The 26,893-nt window shown below is 39.5% G+C and overlaps 2 protein-coding genes across 3 annotated transcripts; one reads left to right on the top strand and one right to left on the bottom strand.

Moving 5' to 3' along the window:
• Window positions 1–1,040: 1,040 nt before the first annotated feature.
• On the top strand, window positions 1,041–8,555 carry prkx (protein kinase X-linked). Its single transcript, XM_086037411.1, has 8 exons — window positions 1,041–1,541; window positions 2,630–2,798; window positions 3,706–3,969; window positions 4,878–4,997; window positions 5,312–5,407; window positions 6,024–6,081; window positions 6,821–6,898; window positions 7,199–8,555. The coding sequence occupies exons 1-8, from the start codon at window positions 1,403–1,405 to the stop codon at window positions 7,322–7,324; spliced, it is 1,050 nt and encodes a 349-aa protein (XP_085893537.1). The 5' UTR covers window positions 1,041–1,402; the 3' UTR covers window positions 7,325–8,555.
• Window positions 8,556–9,863: 1,308 nt separating this feature from the next.
• Window positions 9,864–26,834, bottom strand: cd99 (CD99 molecule). Of its 2 annotated transcripts, XM_086037390.1 has the most exons (11): window positions 26,537–26,829; window positions 24,570–24,602; window positions 23,925–23,984; window positions 21,659–21,697; window positions 21,296–21,349; window positions 21,154–21,222; window positions 21,041–21,067; window positions 20,214–20,234; window positions 15,175–15,291; window positions 15,036–15,089; window positions 9,864–13,098 (listed from the first exon to the last, which is right to left on the bottom strand). In XM_086037390.1, the coding sequence occupies exons 1-11, from the start codon at window positions 26,595–26,597 to the stop codon at window positions 13,070–13,072; spliced, it is 564 nt and encodes a 187-aa protein (XP_085893516.1). In that variant the 5' UTR covers window positions 26,598–26,829; the 3' UTR covers window positions 9,864–13,069. The 2 variants fall into 2 exon arrangements, with proteins under 2 accessions (XP_085893516.1, XP_085893524.1); XM_086037398.1 differs by lacking the exons at window positions 9,864–13,098; window positions 15,036–15,089; window positions 15,175–15,291 and adding an exon at window positions 15,323–18,269 and having other exon boundaries at window positions 26,537–26,834.
• Window positions 26,835–26,893: the final 59 nt, after the last annotated feature.

Below are 26,893 nucleotides of genomic sequence, written 5' to 3'. Positions count from 1 at the left end.
GGAGAGATGTATGAGATAATAAAAATATGTGAAATATGATATATTTTGGGGTGTTTATTTTGGAGGGGCACTACTTTTATTTGAGGGGCCCAGGCCCACCACTCTTGCCGCTGCCGAGACCCGGCCCTGGATACAAACCATTCATTATACAACTCTCGCTCGTGTGGTGTTTTAGTGAAACCCTTGCAGTAAGTGACTACTGTCTGAACATGGTCTTATTATTGTTTAAATGCCAAAAGAATAAAAGTACATATTTTTCCTAAATGTTGTCTTTTAAAATTATTTTTTATTCATGTTTTCTGGTGTTGGTTTTGCTTGTTTTTGTCAATCAACAACACTATTGAATCATTGGTTCATTCTTGGCACAATGACACCAATGTGTTTTCTTTTAACAAACGCTACATTTCCCCCCCCAAAAAATTATACTACCACTAGCCATATTTATTGTCTTCTTGACACTCAGCAATTATTTCTCCGTTGAAGCAAAGCTGATTTGGGTAGATTTTAAGGAATACAGTACAGTAAATTTGAATAATACTAACATAAATATGTACATGAAGATGATGTAGGAGATGGGGGTTATGAAGACAAGTCGAGATGACCATCACCCAGCTTCACCAGTTCACCTGCACGCTCCCTTACAGTTGCCTGGCAACCATTACGGATCCCACCCCTCATTCTTGCTTACCAATGCTTTGCAAGACAATCCATTAAAAGCCTCCAAAATGATGGTATCCCCAAGGACATCGCACATAAAGCCGCCAGAGGGTAATAACCAGACGTGACGTTTCATACAGACGGACACGCTCGAGTAGAAGTACAGAAGGATACTTGTGTTAAAAAAAAAAAAAGAAAACAGTGAAAGTATGATTGCACTCATTGGTGATTTTGTTTTTAGTATAGCGTTAATTAAGTGATTTTTTAAAACCAGAAATACAGGACTAGATGGTTTGAGAATAAAACAGATGCCACGCCGCTAGAGGGCGTTAATGCATATTTAAGATGGTTGTCAACCGCCACTAAACACAGAAGAAAATACAGATGCGCATGCGCAACATAGATCGTTCGGCGTAAATAAAGGAGGAAATGCTGTGTATGAGTCGTCCATCTGAAAAAAAAGATGTCCCTTTTCCTAGTTTCGTTCGGTCTTTTAAAACCTATTGGGATGCTGTAGTCTTTAGCTCGTTCTCAAGCTAACCACTCAGCTATCGCTTTCACTTGTCTCCAACTTCTTTTGTCCTATTCCTGTGGAGGCCCAAATGTCCATTGGCTGTACCTCAGATAAAATGTCACCACGTTTTTGATATTTTTCTCCCATTGTTCGTTATTGGAGTATGACATGGCGTATTTATTTGAACCTCCGACATTTTCAAACCAAAACAATTAACTTCGGACGTGACTCATGGCGTCCTCAAAAGCAGATACCGGAGTAAGCAATGAGACTAATTGTTCCAAAGAAAATAGCAGCGGTTCCTCGGGTGAAGCATCAAACAACCACCAGAGGTATTGCCTTGAAGACCTGGTGAGCATCGCCATAGTGGGTGAGTAGCACGTACACACTATGACTAACAAGTTCTTTACATTTTGGCTTACCCCTCAAAAGAGTTTTATTTTTTTTTAAATGTATGTAAACAGGAGGTGTTTGGGTACTTCCGGGTGGCAGAGGTGCCTCACCACCGCTGACCTGAACTGAAAATGATGACAAACACTGGTGTATTTTATTTTTTATTTTTTTTAATTCTTTAAAATGTGACTAACACAAGTAGAGATACTGACTGCAAAGTGCCTAACACACACAGATATTTATTGTTTGTGGGCCGGAGGGTAGTGTTCCCTATCCTTCGTAAATAGCGCGGGTCCAGGCTAAATAAATAGAAGAAGTAGTTGTAGTATGTACAATGTTTAAGGTGATTTGTAATTTTATTATGGTTACACATATAGTATTTTGGTCTACAATTTGCAATTACGTATTCATTTATCTTAGGTAATGGTAAAGACGCAGGATCTAAATAAGTTTGACTCCTTCCTACTCCTTTTCATTCTAGCAGGACATGTTTTCATATGGGATATTTATATTGCAGATTTTTGTTTTTTGGTTCTGGTTTTATGACTGCACATTTGAAATAAACTTCAATTTCAATATGTAAAAGAAGCTAGGCTAGCTGTAAGTTTACCTCGTAGTGAAATTGTGGTTGCAAACTCTTATTTTTGTTATTGTTGTGAGTGACGTGAGCTGCGTATTTCTACAAACACGCAACACATCCAGTCGCTCCTCCATTTGTGCACAAGCTTCCGACTGGTTCTTCAGGGCTATCGTTCTATTTCACATCATAATTACAAAGCCTGTGGGATTTGCAATATAACATACAATAAATATTGAACAGGTTTACTTATCAAGATGGACCCAGCTCTTTTACGGCACATGCGGGAGGAAAAATCACTCTTACCACACCCTGCACCACCAGATGAATCACTCAGGATATTAGTAACACAAAAATAGGCCTTTTTTTTTTTTTTTTTTACACTTTGATCAGAAGTAGAGGTGGGAATGCTCCAATGTGGCCTGTTTAGTGATTTGTGTATGCCCCGCTTAAGAATATGCTTGCTTCTTTGCGTCCTCTTTACTTAGGCACAGGAACTTTTGGTCGAGTATACCTGGTCAGGGACAAGAACAGCAGGACCTTCTATGCTCTGAAGCAGATGAGGATCGCTGATGTGATCCGCCTAAAGCAGGAGCAGCATGTACACAACGAGAAGGCGGTTCTGAAAGAGGTCAACCACCCCTTCCTCATACGACTGTGAGTGTGTTCTACCCGGTTTCCTGGAAAGACCCACTCTCATCAAATTCATGTCCACACAGAGAACCCTACCTATGTCCTACTCAAGATCAAACACTTGACTTATTTTAGACTTCATGGAAACAATAACTTTCAAAAACCATCTCATATTTATGCTCTTACATTTATTACCGTAACTTGATTTAGACAATTTTTATGAGGACATTGTCCTGTCCATACTACAGTCCATAAGTTTGGACATTGACACTCGAGCTGGCAAAATGAATTGAGTAATCGTCAACTAATCAATTATCAAATGAATCCACGACTATTTTAATAATGGAGTCATCGTTTTGAGCCATTTTTGAACTTAAAATTGTCCAAATACTCTGTCAGCCTCCCAACCGTAATTATTTATACATTTTTGTAGTCCTTCAGGAAAACAGACTAATTATATTTTGTGTTTAAACGAACACGTTTAAATCTTTTTTACATAGAAGTACATACACGGGGACAAAATTGTAGGTACCCCTCTGTTAATGAAAGACAAACCCACAATGATCACTGAAGTATCGTGAACCTGACAAAAGTCATAATTTAAAAAAAATCTATATGATCTAATACAAATGAGTCACAATATATATTATCATTGTCGTTGTTTAACTGTCTATGCCAGCAACGTATCGTGACAGGCAGATCCATGAAATGCTCTTCCACTTGGTGACCGTTAATCTGTGAATCCTCTAGTTAGCGTTCATAACACAGATTAAAAGCTTTGCGTTCCAATTTCACGCAGAGTAATCACAGTCCTAAGTAAATTGAGGCGAGATCATCATTATTTCATTATATGTATGTGCCTTGAGCCACTAAAGGTGAGGTAACACCGATGTTGACTGTACACGTCACCACGTGTTATTTTCTTGGTCAGGTTTTGGACGCATCATGACGAATGCTTCCTTTATATGTTGATGGACTACGTGCCCGGCGGCGAGCTATTCAGCTACCTTCGCAGCCGAGGCCGCTTCAGTAACGCCACTGGTCTGTTCTACGCCTCTGAGATCGTCTGCGCTATCGAGTACCTCCACTCCAAAGACATCGTTTACCGTGACCTGAAGCCTGAGAACATTCTGCTGGACAGGGAAGGCCACATCCGCCTGACAGACTTTGGCTTTGCAAAGAAGCTTTCTGACAGGTGAAATCAGTAGCCATCTTGTCGTTTTGTTAAGATTGATTAAGATTTGCACTTCACACAAAATGTTTTGTCTCAATGCAGGTTTTGTCATGTTAGTATGATACATACTATAGATTGGTTTTATTGATAATCCACAGGACATGTGGCTCTTGTGGTGGGGACACACACGAAAAAAAAACCATTGGTGCCATTCTGTTAAATAAAGAGGGAGCCGTAAAATACAGACACGCAAAGTAGAGTTTCACAACTGACGCAGTAAGATGCAGTTATGAGTCGTTTTTGGAAAAGGATAAAGAATATGTGTGTGTGTGTGAGTATTGTTACAATGTCTGTCTACATGTGTTGTTCCACCGTTTGCATTCAAATATCCGTTGCTTTATAGCACTGCGGGAAAATAATGATGGTATGATGATGGTACTGTTAGCTTTAGATTTTGTTGCGCAACCTTTGGAGTTGAAAACTAAAGCTAATAGCTTGGATCTGAGCACACATACACACAAGCAAGCACTGCAATCAAACCATGTGTAACTCGATGAGACGTGTGCACCTGTCAACATAAAAGAAGATAAAGCTCGATAATCATTCCTTAATCTTCAGTAAATATTTATTTTTTGGGTCAATTTCAAGTTATTTCATTTACCATTGTTTTTTTCTTTCTTTCATCGTCGAGTAACAACAATTTTGTCCTAAGTGTATGCTAGTCATAAGAAATTATCTGTTGCTACGCGTCATTTGCGTAACGATAAATTTTCCTCGTTTGATCCAGATGAAGTCAGTCAAAGGTTGGGTGTAATTCTTTTCAATACCTTATAAAACACGATACACACACATTTAACTAATAATGAGTTCAATACTTGACAGAATGTTTTAGGAGCCCGGCATGATTTTGTTTTTCTCTCCCGGAGTAGAACCTGGACTCTGTGTGGCACCCCAGAGTATCTCGCTCCAGAAGTTATCCAGAGCAAAGGTCATTGCCGTGCAGTGGACTGGTGGGCTCTTGGCATTCTCATCTTTGAAATGTTGGCTGGGTGCGTACTGCTATATTTTATATTATACACTTCCCACTGAGTGTCTGTTGAAGCTGAAACTGAAGAAGAACATGGAAACAAAGTTCTATGTCCCTAACTTAGAAACAGAGCCATTTGCTTGGAATATCAAGGGGGCTGCTGTACAGTGAGATGGTGTGCCAATGTGCTCAATGGTCGGGTAACACATTTAAGGATGCTATGTTTATATGATCTCCAAAGCACTGATAAAAAAAAATGTTAGCCAGTGCAGAGTCACATTCAAATCTGGTGTGCTCGGACGCAAATAAATGGAAGTTCTGATTCCTTCTCTCCAGCCATCCACCTTTTTTTGATGACAATCCATTTGGAATCTACCAGAAGATCCTGGCAGGAAAACTGGATTTCCCACGGCATTTGGATTTCTACGTCAAGTAAGCTCTCGTTACAAAAAAAAACAAAAAAAAAACAGGGAAGAAAGAAAAGCAGGTCTTGATGATCTTTTTATGAGTTGCAACGCGCGGGAGAATTTATATGAGATATGAATACTGTGGGTGTGGTCAAATTTGCCTAAAAATAGGACAACTATATCATTTGGCATTCATGGTTAGGGCCAGAACTATTTCGACACTGCCAACCTACTTCAACATCCGTAGGAGTTATTGTAGCAGTGGTTCTCAATTCGTTTTGTACCAAATACTGCCAACATTAAAATGCAGTAGCGTAGAAGTCTTCGGTGATCATCAAAAATTAGCACAGAAGATTTGATTCCCACAAAGTACATTTTATGTTTTCGTAGGCCACTGTGCCATAGTGTACAGTTTGAATATTAACACTGTACGTAATGATAGGAAAATTAAAAAGAAACTGTGCTTAATTATTCAGTTATATTTAATGTATTGCACAAAAGTTAAATTAAAAAAACATTTGTTTTTGTATTTTTTACCAGTGTACAGTGCTTTATTTTATAATGTGCGATGTTTGCCACTAGGGGGTGCCTTTGCGCTGCAATTTGAGTGAAAGATTTACAGACCGTTTGTTATTCCACAGAGACCTAATCAAGAAGTTTCTGGTAATTGACCGAGCCAGACGGCTGGGCAACATGAAGGTGAGTTGGAATGTCATTTCTTTGCATTGAACAACTGAAAACTAATATCATGTATAACACCTCATATTTGCTATATGGCAATGTTTGAGGGACACTATGGGCACTTTTTCTTTAGGAACATTTTTTTCTGAAATCCTTAGAACTATCATATTGAAAAATAATCCAAAGAATCTAACATTTGGTAAATTTATTTCTATAGCCAGTGTTCAAAATGACAATTGAAGTTGTTACTGGAGAGACATTTTCTAAGTGAGTTTTAAAGGTAAATATGTGAGCAGATTACTTAAGTTATATCCTTCCCAATTATGTACAATTATATCTATTTACATAAGATAGCATTTTTTATATTTTTCAACTGTATTTGTTTAAGTGACATTCACATATTCATGCTGCATGAAAAAAAGTAATTTCTATAAATACGTTTATGCATAAAATTAAATGATTTGATTTGATGAAACCAAGCTATATTCTAATGTTGATTGCTGAAGAACAGAAAAAGATACACTTTGTTTTGGTTTGAAAGAAAAGAGGCTCGTCTTCCGTTTGGTTCCATGTTTGCAGTATATAGTCATTGACCACAAAATTCTGTGGGCCTTGCAAGATCAGCCAAAATCCAGTAAAATGGCTGCACTGGTACTGAAGGGGTTGCTCCATTGGAAATGGCTGCCAAATAAGTTAATGAAGTTGGTGCTCGTTTTATATAAAATGCACACTACCGCCTTCTTTCTGTTGCTTTCAGAATGGAGCAGATGACGTAAAAAAGCACCGATGGTTTAAGGCTATTGATTGGGAGACGGTTCCACTGAGAAAACTGAAGGTAAGCCATTTCTTCGTTGGAGTACAGTAGTCGGTCAAGGAACCATGTTGAGTACAGTATTTTCCGGACTACAAGATCACACTTTTATATAAGCCGCACCCACTCTACTTAAAAAATAATAATAATGAAAAAAACATTTGTTTTAGAGAAGAAAATTTGGAATGATTGCACAGTCCAAAAAACTGCCAGTTCGAACAAAAATCAAAAAGTCATTGAGTTAAAAAAAAAAAATATTAGTATTTTAAAATAATTTGAATAAACTGCAACATCTAACTGCAACTTCTGTGTGTAAATCCACAGCCTCCAATAGTTCCCAAAGTTTCCCATGAAGGTGACACCACAAACTTTGAAGTTTACCCCAATGACGAATGGAAAAAAGACCCTTCTGTTCCACCAAGAGACTTGGAGATCTTCAAGAACTTCTGACAACTCCAACAGAATGTTTTATTTCTGGAAAAAATACTTTGCAACGAACAATACAGGGAATACAGTGGACCCCCACATAGTCACGGTTCCATTCTCTCTTTCTCTTTTAATGCATCCTTCGTTATTCTCGTAAAAGCTCGCTGACAAAATACAGTCTACACTATGCATGACATTTAGTGTATTGTTGTAACAAAACAGTTAGTAGTTGTCCACTCAACCAACCCACCAAACCCGCTCATCCAATCACAAATCTAACTGCAGCTGTGTTAGAAATGCGATTGACAGTCGGATAAGGGTCGGCGGATAGATTAGACGGTGACCGTGTAGCAGGTCTGCCGGAGCTGCTTTGGCGTTTGATAGTTTCGCCAAACTAGGTTTGAACTGTATCAAAAGCAGCGGAATCTGTTACAACAGCTCAGTGAAACAACACTACGCCAACTTATGTTTGCTGTGTAGTCAAATGTTCATTATTTGTCACCGGACTGCACCGCTACACTAATTTTTCATCATCAGAATTGTTGATGTCTACGAACTACAGAAATTGTACATTGTGTATGTGCGTGCTTAGCTGTAAGCTGTTTACTGCACTGTATTTTTAAGGGAACGGCAATGTTTGACAATGTAAGTGTTTGAAATGCTATTTAAATATTTGGGATCATAGTTATTGGTATATTTATGGTTTCACCTATTAATATAGGTCGTTATAATCACTTCAAGGGGGCACATCAGTTATTCGCGGGAATTTGCCATTCCCGGTCGGGCTCAGTCCCGATTCCACGCGAATGGTTGGGGTCCACTGTATTCCTATTACCCAAAGTTGGCATGTTATACCTCTTGAACTCCCTTTAACGAGTCATTTCTGAAACCATCATAACACAAAACGTGCTTTTTATACTCATCCACCTGCCCATTTTTTTTTTTTTTTGTATTAATCTTTCTGAGCCTAAACGTGAGGAAAAACAAAACAAGACTGTTACCTTCTAGTTTTTAAAACGTTTTATATTTCATTGCAATTGCATTTTACTTTGTGACCTCTGGACCCTGTGACTTCTTGGCCAGAAGCAAGTATTATGGGAAAATACTACTTCCTTCTTTTGTTTACAAAAGGCAACTAAAAGGTGCCTTATGTTTTTGCTACATATTTGTTCATTTCACTTGAAATGTGTCCTCAACTTCTCATTTTAACATGACTCAAAACAAAATGAAATAAAATGTTAGCCGTTTTAAGGTGCTCTTGTCTCTTTAAAGTTTCCTTTCTCCAGCATTGTTTTTTTTCTTACCGTATTTTCAGTGTTTATCAAAATTGATATTAGAACAAAGTAGCTGAATTCAAGTCGAAACAGTACATACTGTGTTCCTTTTTAAGATCGCTACCATTTCACAATGCAGAACCTAATTGGGAAACAGTAAGTACAAAATCTGTACGTAGAGAATTTTCTTAAAGGGAATGTAATTACTCTCACATCTCAATCATGCAAGCTATTCTATCGAGGCATCTGTAATGATTTTATTTTTTTTAACGGTTTTATTTTATTTTTTTACTCATTTATACTTGACTCATTTCATGAAATGCTTGTAAGAGAAGATTTTGTTCATAACTTACTTCATTTCTTTGTTTGAAATTTTGTTGTTTCAATTCTAAGAATATGTAACAGTCTATTCAGGGATATCTTATCATGGGCGTCAAACTAATTTTCATCAAGGCCAACATTGTAATCATTATTTCCCTTCAAGGGCCGCACTGAAAGTCATAGGAAAGTTCATATTTATACAGTATTACAACTGTTTGTTCATTTTGTGTTTAACAATATGGTGAATAAAATACTTGTAATAGCAAAAAAAATAAAGTGAAAATGTTTTTGTACATATTTTCTGCCAACATGAAGATAAATCAATTGAGCAAGAAACACGAAGGTGACATACTTTTGGCTTTAGTGGTCCAAAAGCGTCAGCGGCAGGCTGGGTAACGTCCTGTGGGCCTCGAGTTTCTCACCTGTGGCGTCAGTGCAGAAGATCTGGTCTGATATAATTACAACATATTTACCTTTTTTTTCCCCCCCAAAAAATATATATTAGCATATGCTTTACGTTTTTCTTTGACTAAAAAACAATACCTAATGGTGTGAAAAAAAAAATACTTCTTGAGGTATCATCTTAAGAAGTGACTTTGGGGTGTTGTCCCTCAAATCCTCCCCGTTTCTTAAGGACCTTGGCCTTCAGTTTGGATATGGAACTAGGACTCCCTGCTAATAAAGCCGCAACTTACACATCTTATCGGGATCAGATGAACATGGCATGCCAATTCTCAGGGCAGCTACTCAAGTTAAGGCTAACGGGGTCCGAGCTTCCAGGTGCTACCAAATGTTAGCCCCCTGTGGTAGCATAAGAGTCGGTGCACATGTTAATCTGGGGAAAACATATTTTCAGATGGTGCTCAAACCACAAATGGGCCATAATTTAAAGAGAAATTAAATCGTGTTTCTCCAGTGGAATAAAATGTATTGGGAGTTGTTAACTATGAAATAATCTACCAATCACATATTAGAGAACTAGTTTATTTTCCAGGGCTTTAAAATGACATCAACATGTTAAACCTGCAGTGCGCCTGGAAAGTATTCAGTGTGTTTCACTTTTTCCACACGATGCTGCTACAGCATTATTCTAAAATGCAATATTTTTCCCCCCCTCACAATTTTACACCTAACGCTCCATGACAACATCATTTTTTAAAATTGTTTTTATGTTTACAAATTTATTAAGAAAAAAACACAATCACATGTAATATAAGACAATGAAATATGGAAAAAGTGTAGCACTTTGAATGCCTCCCAGATGCCCTGTACTGAGGGGAAAACACAGACTGATTCATCGCAATTGCAAACAAAACTTCTGACAAAAGACATGCTGACTCACTTGTCTCATTAATGCAAATGTGAGACCTGAAATGGAACACCATGCTGGTTTCAATTCTGCATACTTTTAAAAATATGTATTCTTGAGTTGAATAAAGTATTACAGACACCCAAATGCTTTTCTGATTTGAATGTTCTCTCCAAAATGGGTCATTTTCGCTTTGATGCTGCAAATTCTTATCAGGGGGGGCTAAATCGTTTTTGTTGTGACATAAACAGCTGTATGGATGGGTGGGCTACCTGATGTATCTGAATCCTAAAACTATTCAACACGCAGGTTTAATATTGAAAACAGTGTCAGGCAATAACGCAAATGCAAATCTCTCCCTCCAATTTTAATTCCATACATGTACACACACACATTACATTCACACATCAAAATGCAGTACAGTGGTACCCCGACTTCTGAGTTTAATTTGTCCCATGACTTGAGCTCATAATTCAATGTGCTCGTATCTCAAATTGTGGGCAAAACACAGGATGCTTGAGCGGATGTTGCGGCATTCTCGAGCGCCATCTAGCGGCAGCGTCCCTGAAGTAGACTTGTGCCTGAGGCAAATTTTGGCTTACAAAAAAAGAAATCGGCTGAACAACAGAAAGCAATTTTTAAAAACTCGTAGGTCGGTGCACTCCACAATGAAGATACCACTGTAACAACAACAGTTGTCATACATGAGTTACCCATTACACCCATCATTGTTATCCTTAAAAGAAACTAACCTGCACCAAGCTTTCTAACAGGGGCGGAGCTACGTGGCGGCCAATGGTGGCCGTCCACTCATTAAGCTGAACGTGATTCTGTGGTGCAGACAATTATTTCCATCTTACTGCCATTTCCACACGGTCGCTTTATACTGAGGCACTTGGATACTCTGCCACCACACATTTAGATTGACCGTACATCTAAATAAGGATCGATACTGTTGAGCTGCATGCAGAGTATGAAACATTCTTTCACAACAGTGAAATGCTTGAAACTTGCAGTAAGCATTAATCAAGATTTTTACTTTAACATTTAGCACACAATCAACATAGCCAGGAAGTCATCGCTTATCATACCAGCAAGAGTTATTAGCATTTCATGAAATAAAATGCACACACGCACACACATAGAAATGTTGTCCAACATTTTCAGAAATCAAGCAGGAACAAACTGAAGTAAACGGCAACGTTTAGAATTGAGAAGAATGAAGAGGGATTGTTATGTCATTAAATGAGCCGTAGAAAGGCAGTCTGCAAAAGTAGCACCGGGCCCTCAGTGACAATTGATCACCCTGATTGGCTGTTATCTAGTGAGTGAGTGCATAAGATAGAAGCAGTCGATGAAATAGTACGCAAAAGCAAAGAAGTGCCAAGGATTAGGCCTGATCTAGTAAAATCAACTCAACAAAATGCAGCTGTTCCTTGGATTTGTTCCTGCTTGCATTGTGAGTGTGTTGGGCAAGGTTGCATTTTGATTTCATGAAACCCTGACTGTGGATGACCAATGACTTCTAGGCCATGTGCACTGTGTAGATAAGTAATAATAAATGCTTTGCCATTGGACCGGTTTTACCCGGAATCAGCCTGGATCCACCCTGCGTGGTTGCTTTTCCATTACACTTTTTCAAGGCCGCGTATCTGCAGTGGAACCGTTCCTCAGAACCTCTTCCAACCTGGTCGTGGAACCCAGGGCGAGGAGAGCTGTGATGTCATTGCCATCCGATTGGCTGAGGGTAGGAGTTTCTTTTTAGCAATGCAGGCAAGAACTCTACCGCACACGGCCATTGCCAAGTGATAAATACACACTAGTGTGTTTTACAACAACACTTAACCATTCAATTTTATATGTAGCAGTACCAACGCATGAAATAGTCACACTGGTGGTAAAACATTTTCACCAGCAGGGCTCGCCTCGCCAGCTCAATTGAAGTGAATGTGAGCGAGCCCCTTCTTTCAATTGACTATGTCCACACTTTCCTCGACACCGCTACAGAAAGACGACGTGGTCTGCAATGAAGGCAAAAACTGGGATTGAAAGATGAGACTTGTTCTCAAACACTTGAATGGACCCTGCGATGTGCATTTTACCACAAGCTCCAGTATTTCATCCGCAAGTAGCCTACAGTACATATGAAATTGTAAATACGGTTAAGTATTGCTGTAAAACACATCATGTGTATTGCATGAACTGCATTTCTATGCCTTGGCAGCGGCCGGTTAAGTCTCACTTCCTTAATGCCGGGAATGGATCAGTGTGAAAGTTTCTGTGCATTTGCTGTGCTATAATTTGTGACGTCTCCACACTGTGCAACTGCGCAAACGCAGCGACACCGCGAGCGCGCTGTGGAGGCTCGACAGTTCAGTCGAATGAAGTGATTGGTGCCTGTTGTGATGGAAAAGCAACGGAGGCCGGGCCGAGCAAGGCCGGGCCGGGGCAGAGCGAAGCCAGGCCGTTCCGGAACCTGCAATGGAAAAGCGCCTTTAGTGAGCGGTGAAAAAGTTCTTGCTCCGCCCCTGCTTTTTAATACTTCTGTCTCGTATCGATATGAAAAAAAAAAAAAGCAAACAACAAAGATGTTATGACATTCGGACTATAACAGAAAAACTACAAAATGGTCTTCCTTCTGAAATGACAGACAGCTAGAGGTGTGCGTACAGAAGTGTTACCGTGACAAACGACAAATATACAATGACTGATAAAGCCGCTAAAATGTATTCTGCCGCGACAAAAAAGCCAACCATCCGGCAGCAGAAATTTCGAAGAAGTCACATACGGTACTTTGGTACAAAGAAACGGGTAAAAGTTAGATGTAGTTGCATCAAGGGTGTCACGTCTTTGGCAGAGGGCTGTCTAGGACGTCCTGAGCAAGTTGCTGTAAACTGAAATCAAGAAGAGAACAAGAAAGTACAACGAAGGCTGCATTAGTGTCTGTGTTGGTTCGAAATCGGGGCTGGTGAAGCACTGACAGGAAGCTACAGGAAGTACAGATACGATTGGATTAGGTATTCAACAAGTTACAATCGTTTGACTGCTGAGACAGCAGACGGGAGCCTCCGAGAATTTTCATAGATTCTCACCAAAATGGATTAGGAGCAGGATAAAAATATAATAATCATAGTCTGAAAATATTAGAATGAAACTCGCCATATTTTGGGTGATATTAGCGTCGGAATTCCGACGGGGACTTATGAGAGTGAAACACACGTGAGTCATACCTTTAAAATCATCTAAAATATTGAAAATTTCTAAAGAAAGTTTTATATTATGTCGATGATTGTTGTGTTTTTATGTATCTCTGTATACATTTTGCCGAGAATCGGCCAGGGAATGTTTCCCTTCAACCTTATGACATGAAGTGAATAAAAAAATATTGTGAGTTTTGTTGTAATATTTTGAGGCTATGATTATTGTATTTTGATCTATCCTCACATACATTTTGTGGCAATCGGACGTGGTTTTGGGACGTAGCGGCTTCTTTTTTATTTATTTATTTTCCTCCAATGAAGAACAAACCTGACGGTTAGGAGTTAAATTATGGGAATACTTAAAGTGAAAGTCAACGTAAACCTTTTTTTTTTTTTTTTTTTCAAGAATATATATGTTCTATGCAAGCCCACTAGTTGAAACAGGGAATTCTGATGAATATTGTGTTTGTGGAATAAGTGTTCATCCACTCGTTTTTTAGCCATCTCTGGCAATCTCATTTTGTCTTCTGTCAACTTAAAATGACATCACAACCGCTCACAACGACCAATCGCGGCTCAGACTCCGAAAACAGGTCAGCCGTGATCGGTGGTTGTGAGCGGTTGTGATGTCATTTTCAGGCGACAGAAGACAAAATGGCCGCCCCCAGAGATGGCTAAAAACGAGTGCATTTTGCTGCTTAATTTATAATCAGAATGCATCAGATCTGGTCTGATATAATTACAACATATTTACCTTTTTTTTCCCCCAAAAAAATATATATTAGCATATGCTTTACATTTTTCTTTGACTAAAAAACAATACCTAATGGTGTGAAAAAAAATACTTCTTGAGGTATCATTATCTTAAGTGACTTTGGGGTGTTGTCCCTCAAATCCTCCCCGTTTCTTAAGGACCTTGGCCTTCAGTTTGGATATGGAACTAGGACTCCCTGCTAATAAAGCCGCAACTTACACATCTTATCGGGATCAGATGAACATGGCATGCCAATTCTCAGGGCAGCTACTAAAGTTAAGGCTAACGGGGTCCGAGCTTCCAGGTGCTACCAAATGTTAGCCCCCTGTGGTAGCATAAGAGTCGGTGCACATGTTAATCTGGGGAAAACATATTTGCAGATGGTGCTCAAACCACAAATGGGCCATAATTTAAAGTGAAAGTAAATCGTGTTTCTCCAGTGGAATAAAATATATTGGAGTTGTTAACTATGAAATAATCTACCAATCACATATTAGAGAACTAGTTTATTTTCCAGGGCTTTAAAATGACATCAACATTTTCAGGCGACAGAAGACAAAATGGCTAAAATGGCTAAAAACGAGTGCATTTTGCTGCTTAATTTATAATCAGAATGCACTGTTTCAAGTAGTGGGACTGCTGGGAACATATTCTTGAAAAAAATGTGCTCCCGTCACTGACGGAATGCCTACCTCGGGCTATTTTTATTTATTTATTTTTCAATTTTCTTTTTATTAAACGTTACCATGGTTCGCATGTTCAACAATTTATTTTACACAATAATCATCCACAGCACTGTACATTCCAGTGGCGTCCACACAATTGTAACTCACAGTAGGAAACTGGTATTTCTTGTAAACAAGATAGAGCAACGTACCTTGAGGGTTAGACTGCGCAGGATGTCGGGCTTTACCGCTCTCCGGGTCAGCCCCTGCTCAGAAAAATGTTGAACTTAGTACTGCGGTTGAGTATTGCCGCCACGTACTCATATGGACCAAGTAAGAAAGACTTCGTACCTCCCTGTATCTTGAAACACAATTTTTTCTTCTGGTAAGCAAAGTAACTGGACGCCGCTCCTAAAAGAGCCACCCCGATTGCACTGGCGATTCCTGCGATCGTTCCGGAACCTGCCTCTGCAAAGACAAATGGAATTTCTGTACAACAAGCGGCATCTGAGTCATTTGCTTGTACTTTGACTCGACAATTATCATAGGATGTGATTTCAATGCAGTCCTGAACGCAGCTAGGCCTTGACTTTGAAAAAAAATACAAATCAAATCATAAGCCGCTAAAGAATACAACAGCCGGCCTGCATCCCATTTAAAAAAAAAAAAAGCAGGTATCTAAAGAATCGGCAAGATGTTTAAAAGACACCATCATTTTTGCGTCGCTTCGTTTTTCACGGGTTGATCGATCACGGTCAGGCGAAGGTGTTTTACACGTAGAAACCCAAGTTGGTTTCCATCAATTAACACTTCACTGCCATGAGTTCCCCATATTGCCACCCGTTTATTATATTGCAATATTTTTGGAGTGACATTCCAGGGCCCACAGAATATTATTGTGCTCTGTGACTAAGCACGCCACCTACCAACAGAAACAGGAGTCTCATCTTTCACCAGGAAAAAAAAAGTTTATTTTGAGCTTTTTCCCCACTGCATGACTTCCACTGCATGAATCAAAAACACTGGCTTCTGAGCCACTAGCAGCGGAAACAAGCTTTTAGTGAAAAAGAAACATCTCAAGCACAACAGTGGCTTGGACTCTCGTACGTTCTTACTTTTCCGACACGTCCAACTCGAAAACGTGCCGCATGGCTCGAGTTGAGTATTACCGAAGTACGACGCATCACGTACTCTGTTTATACCATACCGTAGTGTGTTCCGGTGTCAGGAGCCAAAACCTGGCCCCTCGTGTTTATTTTCTACTCGAAAGCTGTGCTGCTCTCCTACAGGGGGACCTGTTAGGAGTTGCGGCCGTTTACAAACCTGAGGTGCGTTGAAAGAGTGGGCACCGGGATCGAACACCCTCCCTTCAAGTTGGGTGACGTCCACATTACATGAGCCAGGCGTCCCTCGTGCGGTGCGTGCCCGGCTCAAAGAAAGGAACTAATCCAAACTAACAAAGGCGCTCAGACAAACTACAACTTGACAAATGAAGAACAGATTGTTATTGTCGGCTATGATGAGAATGTGCCGGGTGTGTCCTGCCATGAGGTGGTGACAGAAAAAAAAAAAATGGAACTGTGTTTGTCAGTTGAGGTACTTTATTGATCCCAAAGGAACTTCTGGTTGCTTTGACATCCTGTCACGAGACTACAAATCGGCATTCACAATAACGCCCCTCAGAAAACAGCCATTAGTGTTTTTGTTTTCCCCACCACCCTCATCTATTCATGTAACATAGCTGCATACGGTACATATAGTGCCTCGTAAACAGAAGACTCTTTACAGACATACAGACACACCCACCAACATGCATAGTATTCAGATCATCAGGAATGATATAAGAATTGATATACTTAACGCCATGGTGTGAACCAATAGCACAAGACGTTTCATTATGCGCCAGCGGTTTATCATGAATCGGAAATTAAATATAAATAATTGCACAGCCAATAAATGTCATTTCTGCATTATTCCATTTCCAGAAATTAAAAGCCGGGTTTACTTTTTTTTTTTTTTTGTCATTCTGATTGAAATCGTTCCGAATGAAGATCTCCGGTCCCCTGTTTGCATGCGAAGAGATCTTTTCCGATCTGCCGTTGGCCCGATGTAAACGCGACGTGATTTGTCAGATGGAGTTCATTTAGCACAGTACTTGTGATGGTTTTAACACCGTTAATAAAGCAACATCGTGATGAAAACAAGTTACAAGTACTTTAAAAACAAGTTCTCCCATCGCGGACGAGCTTTGGCGAGATGCTGCCATTTTAAAGTGCGTATACAACGAAGACACTCCACATTCGCGTCAAGACAGAGCACCGCTAGTCTAATTGTGCTGATTATATGGCGCTCGTTGGGAATGGCAAAAACAATATACCACCCGTATAAAACTCCATTCAGATTCGGCCTTTTTATTCCGATTGAGGCGTTCCTGTGGAGCATTTCCATTCCGTTTGGTCATTCGGATTTATTCTAATTGGAATACAGTACATGGCTCCATGTGAACGCATTGTCAGCCATTTTCATCTGCCATTCCAATACCTTTGTGGATTTGATTAAAATAGGGATGGGATGGAAAAAAAAGATTTTTTTTGTTCGTATCATGACGCCGACACCAACGATGGTATAATGCTTCATGCCACGAAAAAGTTACATATTCACGCAAGGAGATGAAAATGAACGACAGAGAGACTGTTGGAGAATAACAACCACATTTGCCGTTCCGACATTAGAGCCGGTTAATGCAACGTGTGGCATACTGCGTGTCAGTGCGACCGGGGCAATTGATTTTAACCACCAAGCGGCTTGCGCAGTCAGTCTCAGATGATAAACTTCAAACTCTGGTTTGAATCTGTTATGCCTCTACTGTGTCAGAAGACGGCAAATTTATGAGGTTGACCTCAATTCCCACATCCCGCCCCAGTACCTTATACAGTGTGCAGTGAGCTGGTAAAAAGGAGGGAAAGAGCCGGCTTTGATGGCCAGTGTGTAAGGGGCCTTTTTTTCCAGTTGTTTTATTAATGACTGGAAATGCTAGAAGAGCTGCTTTGGTAAACATGTCAGTGGTGAATTGTGGAAGGGAGGAGCACATGTAACCACAAATAAGCTAGAAGAAGAATTCCCTGGATCAATCCTACAAAAAGCCAAAGGTGAGCGAGCCTCTTGAGTTCAACAACGTACAACCAAGTCCACTTCCATTTGACTTCCTTTCGGTAGTCATATCAGATTCAAGTACCGTAGTAGAAGTAAAAAGAAAAAGGGTCAAAGCCAAAAGCAAATATTCTTCAGAAAGCAGTGTACAAATCAGGGCATAGCCTGCACAAGCTCCATGGCCCTCTCTAAGAGCGGCACTAAGGTCTTTTTTAAATTGGACATCCACGTAATGATTTCCTCGGGTATGTTACAATTTAGCATCTTCAGGATTTGTCGCCACAGAAGGTCTGGATCTGCAACAACACAAAATTGCAGCATAGTTTTAGCCAGATAGACTACACCGGGAGCCCCGTTTATAAAGGTGGCATATCGTCGCTGTCATGTGAAAAACAACTATGTCCATTTTTTTCCGATTTTCTTATTTTTATGTGAATGGTGTTTCCACATTCAAAAATTGGACATAAGTGTTTTTCACAGGACAGCGACGATATATTAAAATGTGTATTTTAATTTTTTTAAGAGTGGCCTGAAAGCTGCGTACGCCACATCCTAAATCAAGGAGGCCTCCTTCTCGCTGTGCTCTATCCATTTAAAGCCCAAACCTCAAGTGGCACTTCTACCAACAGCACGTCACCACATTACTGGAACGCACATACTGACTTTGCCCCTGCAGCTAGCAATCTTAGGCTGGCAGTCAAATGACGTACTCCCAAAGTGAAAAACAGCGGTGCCTTGACTTACGAGTTTGATTCATGACCAAGCCTGTGACTCAATTTACTTGTACAGGGAGTCCTCATTTTACGAACGGGTTCCGTTCCTACACTGGCGATGACACACGAATTTCCACGTATGTCAGATTTCACTGTTAAAGTCGAAATTTACGTCAAAATACTTTGTATAAAAAAAATTAAAAAAAAAAACATTAAAATATAAAGCACAAGATGCTGCACTTAGCACTACTGCTGAGAAGTGGATGGAGAAGGACGAAAGGAGCTGGTCTTTGTAGTACGGGAAGCGCTTGTATGCGGAAGTGCGGCGATTGGCGCGCAACCATCGCAAATACATAAGTAGAGGTCAACAAACTCAGGGACGCAGCACAAAAGCACACTTTTGGAGCGAGGAGGAAACCGGCTGCTTCATTCATGTGGTGAGTGAATGAATGAATATCAAGTGCTTCTATTGACAGTTGAAAGTAACAAGCGGAAATGACGTCCATATGAGTCATGACGCCGTGTGTCGCCATCAAATGTGGCTTCTTCAAATGCCGGAGCAACTCTGTCCGCTCAATCATGTAAACGGCATATTCAGAATGTTGCAGAACTCTTAATCCGAACATTGACTGCATGTAAACGTAGTCGCGATGGTGCTGGGGACAAAATGGAGGAGGAGGAGGCACGGGCGTCGTAAAGTCGAAACGTCGGCGGTCGCCTAGGTCGTAATTCGAGGACTGCCCGTATATCAAATATCATACGTCTGTTCCAAATGCCCCCAGACCACCACAACCACGAAAAACAATAAAGCACTGTATTGTATTAAATCTTAGTAAAAAGAGAATGGAAAGAACTAAACTGGCTTCATAAAGTGTAATTATTGTGACTTGGAACAAGCTGATAGTAAAAACAACAACAACAACAACCTGAGCTGTGTACCTTTAAGGGGGCGTGGCTTGCTGAGTGACATCATGAACATGGCCAGTTAATCTCTGTCTGAGTGAGAGTCTTGGCCTATTGTGGCTGCTTGCAAGCGTTCTCATTTTGCATTTGTGTGTTTGCACTGCTCAACAAATAGCTGAAAGGTGCATCGGTGACCGTGACTCACCTTTTTCTCTCGCTCAAATCGGGCGGTGCATTTTTTGCTGTTGCGTAAGTGTCTTTTAGTAACAATTTGTGTTCGTTTTGGACATGATATAACGTGGAATTTACGCACAGTTTCATGACCAAACCAATTGGGCGAATCCTCAATGAAAAAGATTTTGGAAAAGTGCAGCTTTTCCTTGATTTTGTGTGCACTGACCAGATGAAGCTTGTAGCACACAAGAAAAACTCGAAACTCTAAAAGCTGACCAAGATGTACCGGCAAGCAAAATTCCGCGTTACAAGCATTGGTTAACCCACACAACCTTGACTTTAAACAGGAAATGTGATTCATGGGCTCATTGGGTGATTCAATGATGCCAGCAGAAGTCATAAAGTATCGAGACAAAAAACAGGAAGTTAAATAGCAGAGAATAGAGTTACCTTGAGGCTGTTCAGCTCCACCTGGAAAGATGACAAAAACACAATTATTACATAATTGTCGAGGGAATTAAATTAGCGGTTTTTTTTTGTTTTCGTCTGTGACTGTTCATCTATTAATTTAACATTGTGCTGACTAGTGCGGATGTTGTTTGTAGTTGTGAGCAACTGCCTGCTCAGTAGCTAAACGAGGTCACCCAAAACTAGAATGCGCAGATCGGCAACACTGCAAACTACAAGCACAACAATAGACAAGCAGTAGTTAAATTCGCATCTATCCGACTGAAGAGATGAAAAGTGAGCGTTAATGTCTCTGTAAAGGCAAAAACGTCACAACAGCTCAGACAATAAGAGAGTTTGCCAACAGGGAGGAAATCGACTAAATATCACATAAACTGAAACTAAACGAGCAATAGGTGACTTTTTTTTTTTTTTTTTTTTTTTTTTCCCAAGTCCTTCTGTTACTGTTATTTCCACGGCAGGGCTATTTATAGACGCCGCCCCTCCCTCTGGTCGCTACATTTACACAGTTGAAGCAACAGCAATTCAGCGACTCAAACAACATAGTTTGGATTATTTCCATTATCACAAAGCACAAAGAAACGAGTAACCAACTGATCACATGACTCTGCAAATATGAGAAGTGTGTGTGGGGGGGGCGCGTGTGCTGAGTGAGTGCTTGTTTGAGTGTGTTGCGCTTTGCACGCAGTGTGTGATTTGTGCCTTTGCGGAACAGCTCTGTCACACTTTTTTATATATTTTTTTTTTATGAGAACTTTTGACTGGCACTCTACCTGCAAAATGTCATGTTGTTGCAAGAATCAACATACCTTCATTGTCGTAGCCAGAATCTCCGCCTGAGTTTACAACAGAAAGGCATATATATGTTAGGCAATTAACTAAAGCAAAAAAAAAAAAAAAAAATGTACAGAAGATGTCTTACCTCTGTCAGGCTTGAAATCTCCACCGTCGCTTACATCAAGTAAGTCTTTATCGCCAAAGTTACCACCACCTATGAGGAATAATCCAAAGAACTTTATTATCGAAGACTAAATATACAAAATACTTATTATTAGCAAACTCACCTCCACCATGCTTTGGTGGATTGACTGCAGGTTTGTCAGGTTTGGCATTCGGGTCTTAAAGAAAGAGGGGTGGGGGGGGGGTAATTTGAGAAAACCCACAACCATTCACTTCATGGAGAAAAGCAGACAGAAAGTACGCAATTCCAATGGCAATATCGAAAGTACCTTACATACTGTCCACTCATCATCATAAAATGTTAATTTAGGGCAGTTCACGGTTTACTTGAGCCGTTCTTTTTCAAGTATGGAATTACTGTAAAGTTGAAGTTCCCACCAGTTTAAGGAAACAGAAAATAGCGTTCTTCTTTCGACATTCGGACCATAATCCGTGGAGGATTAACAATCAAGCGGAACAAGCTTTACCTGGTTTCAGAGCATCCTCGAGGTCGAATCCAAAGTCATCTGCACACAAAAATACAAGTACGGTTGAGTAAACGGAGATACAAAAATTAAAGGCTGCTCATGTTATTGTATATTTCGTTCAAAGAAAGAAGATGGACAAATGTTATCAGAATCTCCGGGGTTAGGTTTGGGCTTCTTAGGTTTCTCTGGTTCCGGTTCATCTTGAAAAGAAAAATACGGACAGCATATAAACTTGACTTTAAGCATTGTTTTTACTCTGCGTCATGGAGGGTTTTTTTTTTTTTTTTTTTTTTCACTTAAATACATGTCGTTAAGAATTAAAATATGTATTAAACTTTCAAATGGTGAATTGAAATGAGAAATGTAATCTGAAATAACTTTTGAACCTTCACATATTTATCTCACGGCCATTTTATGTATGTATTCATTTCAGGCAGGCCAATGTTTCTTCTCCCTGTTCTTGCGTGCGTTTTCTCCAGGGCCTGAAGTGCCTTCCCCCCATTCCAAAAATGTGCATGGTGGCTTTGACTCTAAATTGTCCATAGGTCCGAATCTGAGTGCGAATGGTCGTTTGCCTATAGATGCCCTACGGCTTGACTGCCGACAAGTCGACACGCGCAACACTGGTGAGGTTAGGTGGTGCAGAGAATGGATTCATGGATTACGTTATTTGATAACCAATTTATGTCTTTTAGGTCCCATTCATAACTACCCAATTTAATCTGTCAAACCGACCCATCGGTTGGGAGCAGGTAGGCAGAATCAACGACGTCATATTCGAGACGAGCTATGACCTTAATTGGTTCAAATACAGTAAGCAAGTCTAGCACAAAGCGCAGTCTGACTGAGTTTTTTTTTTTCTTTGGGTTATTTTGCTCAACCAGCACAGGTAGAAGAGGGTGTTTGCGCCGCTGTGGGAGGGAATGCAGCTTAATTCCAGCCAATCGAAGCGGCTCCCCTCATTCTCTGTAAATTCAGAGAATCCACTTGCGGCTCATGTAAATTTGTGTGTGGCTGGGCAATTGGAGACCACCTTCCACCCCACGTCCATGTGTGACCCCCCCCCCAGCCCCAACGTACCCAACCCCCCCTACACGACAGTATATTGCAATTTGTCACAATTTATAAAACACGACAAGATGGCGTATAAATGAAGGATGAATCAGCTTGCTACAGAAAGGTGACGTGGGAGAAAATAAATAGGGACTCTGGCAATCACTTGAATTCATTTGCTGTGTGTTTAGTGATATTTCGACCGCGGTTGTGTGTTAAGAGCACAAAACAGCATGGTCGTGTCTGAGCCACAGTTGTAGGAAGTGAGCCGCCTGTACCAAATAAATAGTTGTCTTGGGTATTTATGTGAGCTCACACAAGTGGCGATGAGGTGCCACGACTTGAAGCATTTTTTTTTTTTCAATCAACTATATATGTCTTTAATTTGGGGACCAGAAAAAAAAAACACAACAAAACAAAAAAAAACCTCCAAATTGCAAAGGATGCAGTACATGCACGTGAAAAAAAAATTGAAGGTCAATATAGAGCGTTCATAGATTTTAAATAAATATTGTCCATATTGGGATATACAGGATAATAGTGTATGATGAGCTAATATATTTTACCTGGTCCGAAGGCATCTAAAAGGTCCAGACCATATATGGGGAGAAAATAATAATAATAATAAAAATTTAAGATGTTAGTTTGGCGTATGCTAAATAAACAACAACAACAACAAAAAAAACAATAATTTATCCATAGGGGTTGCAGGTAAATTGGACCTATCCAAGATTTCCAGGGCACATGTTGACAAAGAACAATTCTCACATGTGGGCAAGTCAAGTCAAGGAGAACATGCAAGCTCCACGCATGAAGGTCGGCGACTTTTGTGACAACAGTCTTGGAACTTTTCTGACACACCTTGAATAGTACTGTGGCCCTCACTCATACAAATGTCAAGTATCTTTGCAAAAAAGACATTTAGTCCCAACTGGGATCAATAAATGCATTGAAACAACAAAAAGAACAACAACAACAAAAATAGGCAAGTTAAGAAAAATCGGTACCCGTAACATACTGCCAAGGTTTGTACCACTGTTCTTGCATTTGTGAATAATTTCAAGGAATTTAATAAGCCAATTCCTTGTGTAACATAGGTAGCACATGGAAAATAAGCACACCAAAGATTTACTTGATTGTGGCCCCTTTAAAAACTAAGCCATCATAAGAAATCGTTAATCTTGTTGATGTAAAAAACTATATATATACAAACCATCAATATTAGGATTCCCTGGGGCTTTTGGCTGCTCTTTGGGTTTTGGTGGTGTTGGATCTAGAAAGAACAGAAATCACTCCATATATGCACTTGCAAGAAAACATATTTGAAACTAGATCTCGACATGAACTGGCCATAAACTGTAGTCATAAAATGTAATCTGATCTTTATACATATATATATATATATATATATATATACACATATATATATATATATATATATATATATATATATATATATATATATATATATATATATATATATATATATATATATATATATATATAAATATATATATATATATATATATATATAAATATATATATATATATATATATATATGAGTGTTTATGTCATGTTTATGACAAATGATGAAGTAACCTTTTTTGTAAAATGTTTTAATCATATATATATATATATATATATATATATATATATATATATATATATATATGATTAAAACAAATTTAAGCCATTATAAGACATATGATGAAGAAACATTTTTTATCGTAAACAATTTTTAATCATAAACCCTCGATTAGAGCATAATTTGACCTTAAATTGATATACATGTAAACGGTATATTGATGAAAATATCATGTATACAGCAGGCACAGTCAACTCCTCAGGACTACTCACCTACGTCATCAAGAGCATCAAACAGGTCAAATCCTGTATGAAAGAGACAATCATTTTTAATTCAATTTAGTTGCGTTGTATTCTCCTCTAATTAATCAGAATTACATGTTGTAGCAGCAAATCCAAGCAAATGAATTACAACCATAAAGTCAAATAACATAGCCTGCGGACAAAACATATGTGCCAATATGAACTTGGACCCCCCCCCCCCCCCCCCCCTTACTCCACAATCTTATCCAAACAAAAAGTTACTTCCCACAGAGTGACAACCCGGCCACGATGTCTGGGTAGAATTTTAGAATTTTAGCTCTTGAGATTGACTCATTGTCATCTCTGTCGCTTTGCAACGTTGGTGAATTTGCGCCATTTACAGCCTGACAACTGGAAGCTGACAACAAGCAGCCAAAAAACCCTCATTTAAACCGGGTTGTAGTCACAGTAAGCAGATCAAAGATGAAATACCGGTGTGTTTTTGTGAAACTTGGGACACTGTGGCCATGCTAATGAGGTGGGGGAAAATGTTATGTTTCTATTCATTTTGTCTTCACGTCAATTAGAGGGGCTCAGATGATAGCAGCAGGCCAGCGAGCACAAAGAATGCCAGACCATGACAGCAGATTAGATGGACAACTCTAGTTTCTGGTTATCATTTTCTCATTCAGTCACCTTCCATTGTGAAGGAGTTTGGTGAATCTTCACAGGCGCTTTCCTCTCCCTCTTGTCTGGGGTGTCGCCCATTTATCCGCACACGCTTTGAATGACTGAACAGTTTGTGGCTCAACTGCTTTTGTTAATGCAGAGCAAGCAAAGTTGCATTATTTATGATGAAAGTTGGATGCAGTTGATGTATCACTTTATACTGTGTATATCCCTTTATACTTTGTCATAATTATCATTTCAAACTTGAAACGTTTGAGCGTTTATAATGTACAAGTCAAATAATTGAAGTTTGAAACCAGTGACAGGTGATTTATCAATGTTATTAATGTCATTATTGTTACTGAGATGCTCTCAGGATAGACAACAAAAAGGTAATTGTGTTTTAAGTTTTAAAAAAAAAAAAGTCTCTTTTGTGTACTTCTACATTTAATGATACAACAATATAATTTCGAGTTCAACAAACTATTTAAGATGAGAGTAAAAAAAATGACCTCAGAAATTCATCCATACATTAGTTTTCATATCCTCATTAAGGTCACAGATGATCTGAAGCCAACCTCAGCTGACTTTGTCCAAGAGACGACCTACACCGTGGACTGGTTGCCAGCCAATCACAGGGAACATACAGTATAAACAGACAAACAACACCCATTCACACCTATGGACAATTTTAGAGTCTTCAATTATCTTATCGTGCAGGATTTGGGACATGCGAAGAAAACTCACGCAAGCATGGGGAAGAACATGCAAATAAAGTGACGCACCCGTGTGAAAACGTCTAGCCTGTTTATTTAGCTGAGGGAGAGCTCTTTCTAGATTTAATCTACTGTTTTTTTTTTCTGAAGTTGACTAAGTTAAACTAAAACAAGACGACAACATTATTACTAAAACTAGTTCAGCAGTAAGAAATAAACACTGGTTCAGAGGTTTGGACTATATCGGAAACACCCTCGGTCAAGAGTTAATATTTTGATATATTTTTTTTTTCCATTGCATCAGTTTCAGCAGATTTCAGTAATAGTGGCAGAATTCTAATCGTATTGTGCACTTAAGTAGTTTATTAAGTAGTTCGGGGTATGATGTTAAATTAAGATGCTGTCAATCTAATGCAACCATTCATGTCATGTTCGGCGGTGACTCAGAAGCTCCATGCAAAACAAGACAGTTTGGGGAACCCTTGGGAACAGTTCCTTGGCGAACACTGTGACCATAGGACGCCACACAAATGTAAAACGATTGAATCGCTGATTAACTCGACTTTCAAACGAAAATTATGCTCTCAAAATAGAAAACGGGGGGAAACTTGCCGTCCTGCGTCAATGCCCCAGTCACCAGGAGGAGTAAAGCGGGTAGCAGACAAAACTTCATGATCACAAAAAAAAACAACAACAACGTAATAGCTCCTCAGTTTTTCGTTCTCCAGACAGGAAAGAAAGTTGCAACCAAAATGAGGTATGTGGTTCGAGACCGTTCCAATGTGCGTGTTTAGCTCGGGGATATTTCAGGGAACAGTACAGAAGAGAACACGACTGCTCTGTGGTATCCAGTTACAAAAGCTCTCATGATGAGTCAACTTGGTACCAGTGCAACTGGGTGTGGCAGGGCGTTCCTAGAAAAGAAAACACGCTCAGTTTGTGTGACTAATAAAATGACTAATACAAGTG

Source organism: Filicampus tigris, chromosome 1 (assembly GCF_054856515.1).
Source record: "Filicampus tigris isolate MCC_2025a chromosome 1, RoL_Ftig_1.0, whole genome shotgun sequence".
Lineage (NCBI taxonomy): Eukaryota > Metazoa > Chordata > Actinopteri > Syngnathiformes > Syngnathidae > Filicampus > Filicampus tigris.
The sequence above is the reverse complement of the archived record's forward strand: the minus strand, read 5'-3'. Positions and strand labels throughout refer to the sequence as shown.

Coding starts and splice junctions, on each gene's coding strand:
- prkx (XM_086037411.1), top strand. CDS start 1,403: ATGGCGTCCTCAAAAGCAGATACCGGAGTAAGCAATGAGACTAATTGT. Junction 2,799..3,705: donor CACCCCTTCCTCATACGACT/GTGAGTGTGTTC, acceptor TTTCTTGGTCAG/GTTTTGGACGCATCATGACG. Junction 6,899..7,198: donor TTCCACTGAGAAAACTGAAG/GTAAGCCATTTC, acceptor GTAAATCCACAG/CCTCCAATAGTTCCCAAAGT.
- cd99 (XM_086037390.1), bottom strand. CDS start 26,597: ATGAAGTTTTGTCTGCTACCCGCTTTACTCCTCCTGGTGACTGGGGCA. Junction 23,985..24,569: donor TGATGCTCTTGATGACGTAG/GTGAGTAGTCCT, acceptor TGTTCTTTCTAG/ATCCAACACCACCAAAACCC. Junction 21,223..21,295: donor TCCACCAAAGCATGGTGGAG/GTGAGTTTGCTA, acceptor TATTCCTCATAG/GTGGTGGTAACTTTGGCGAT.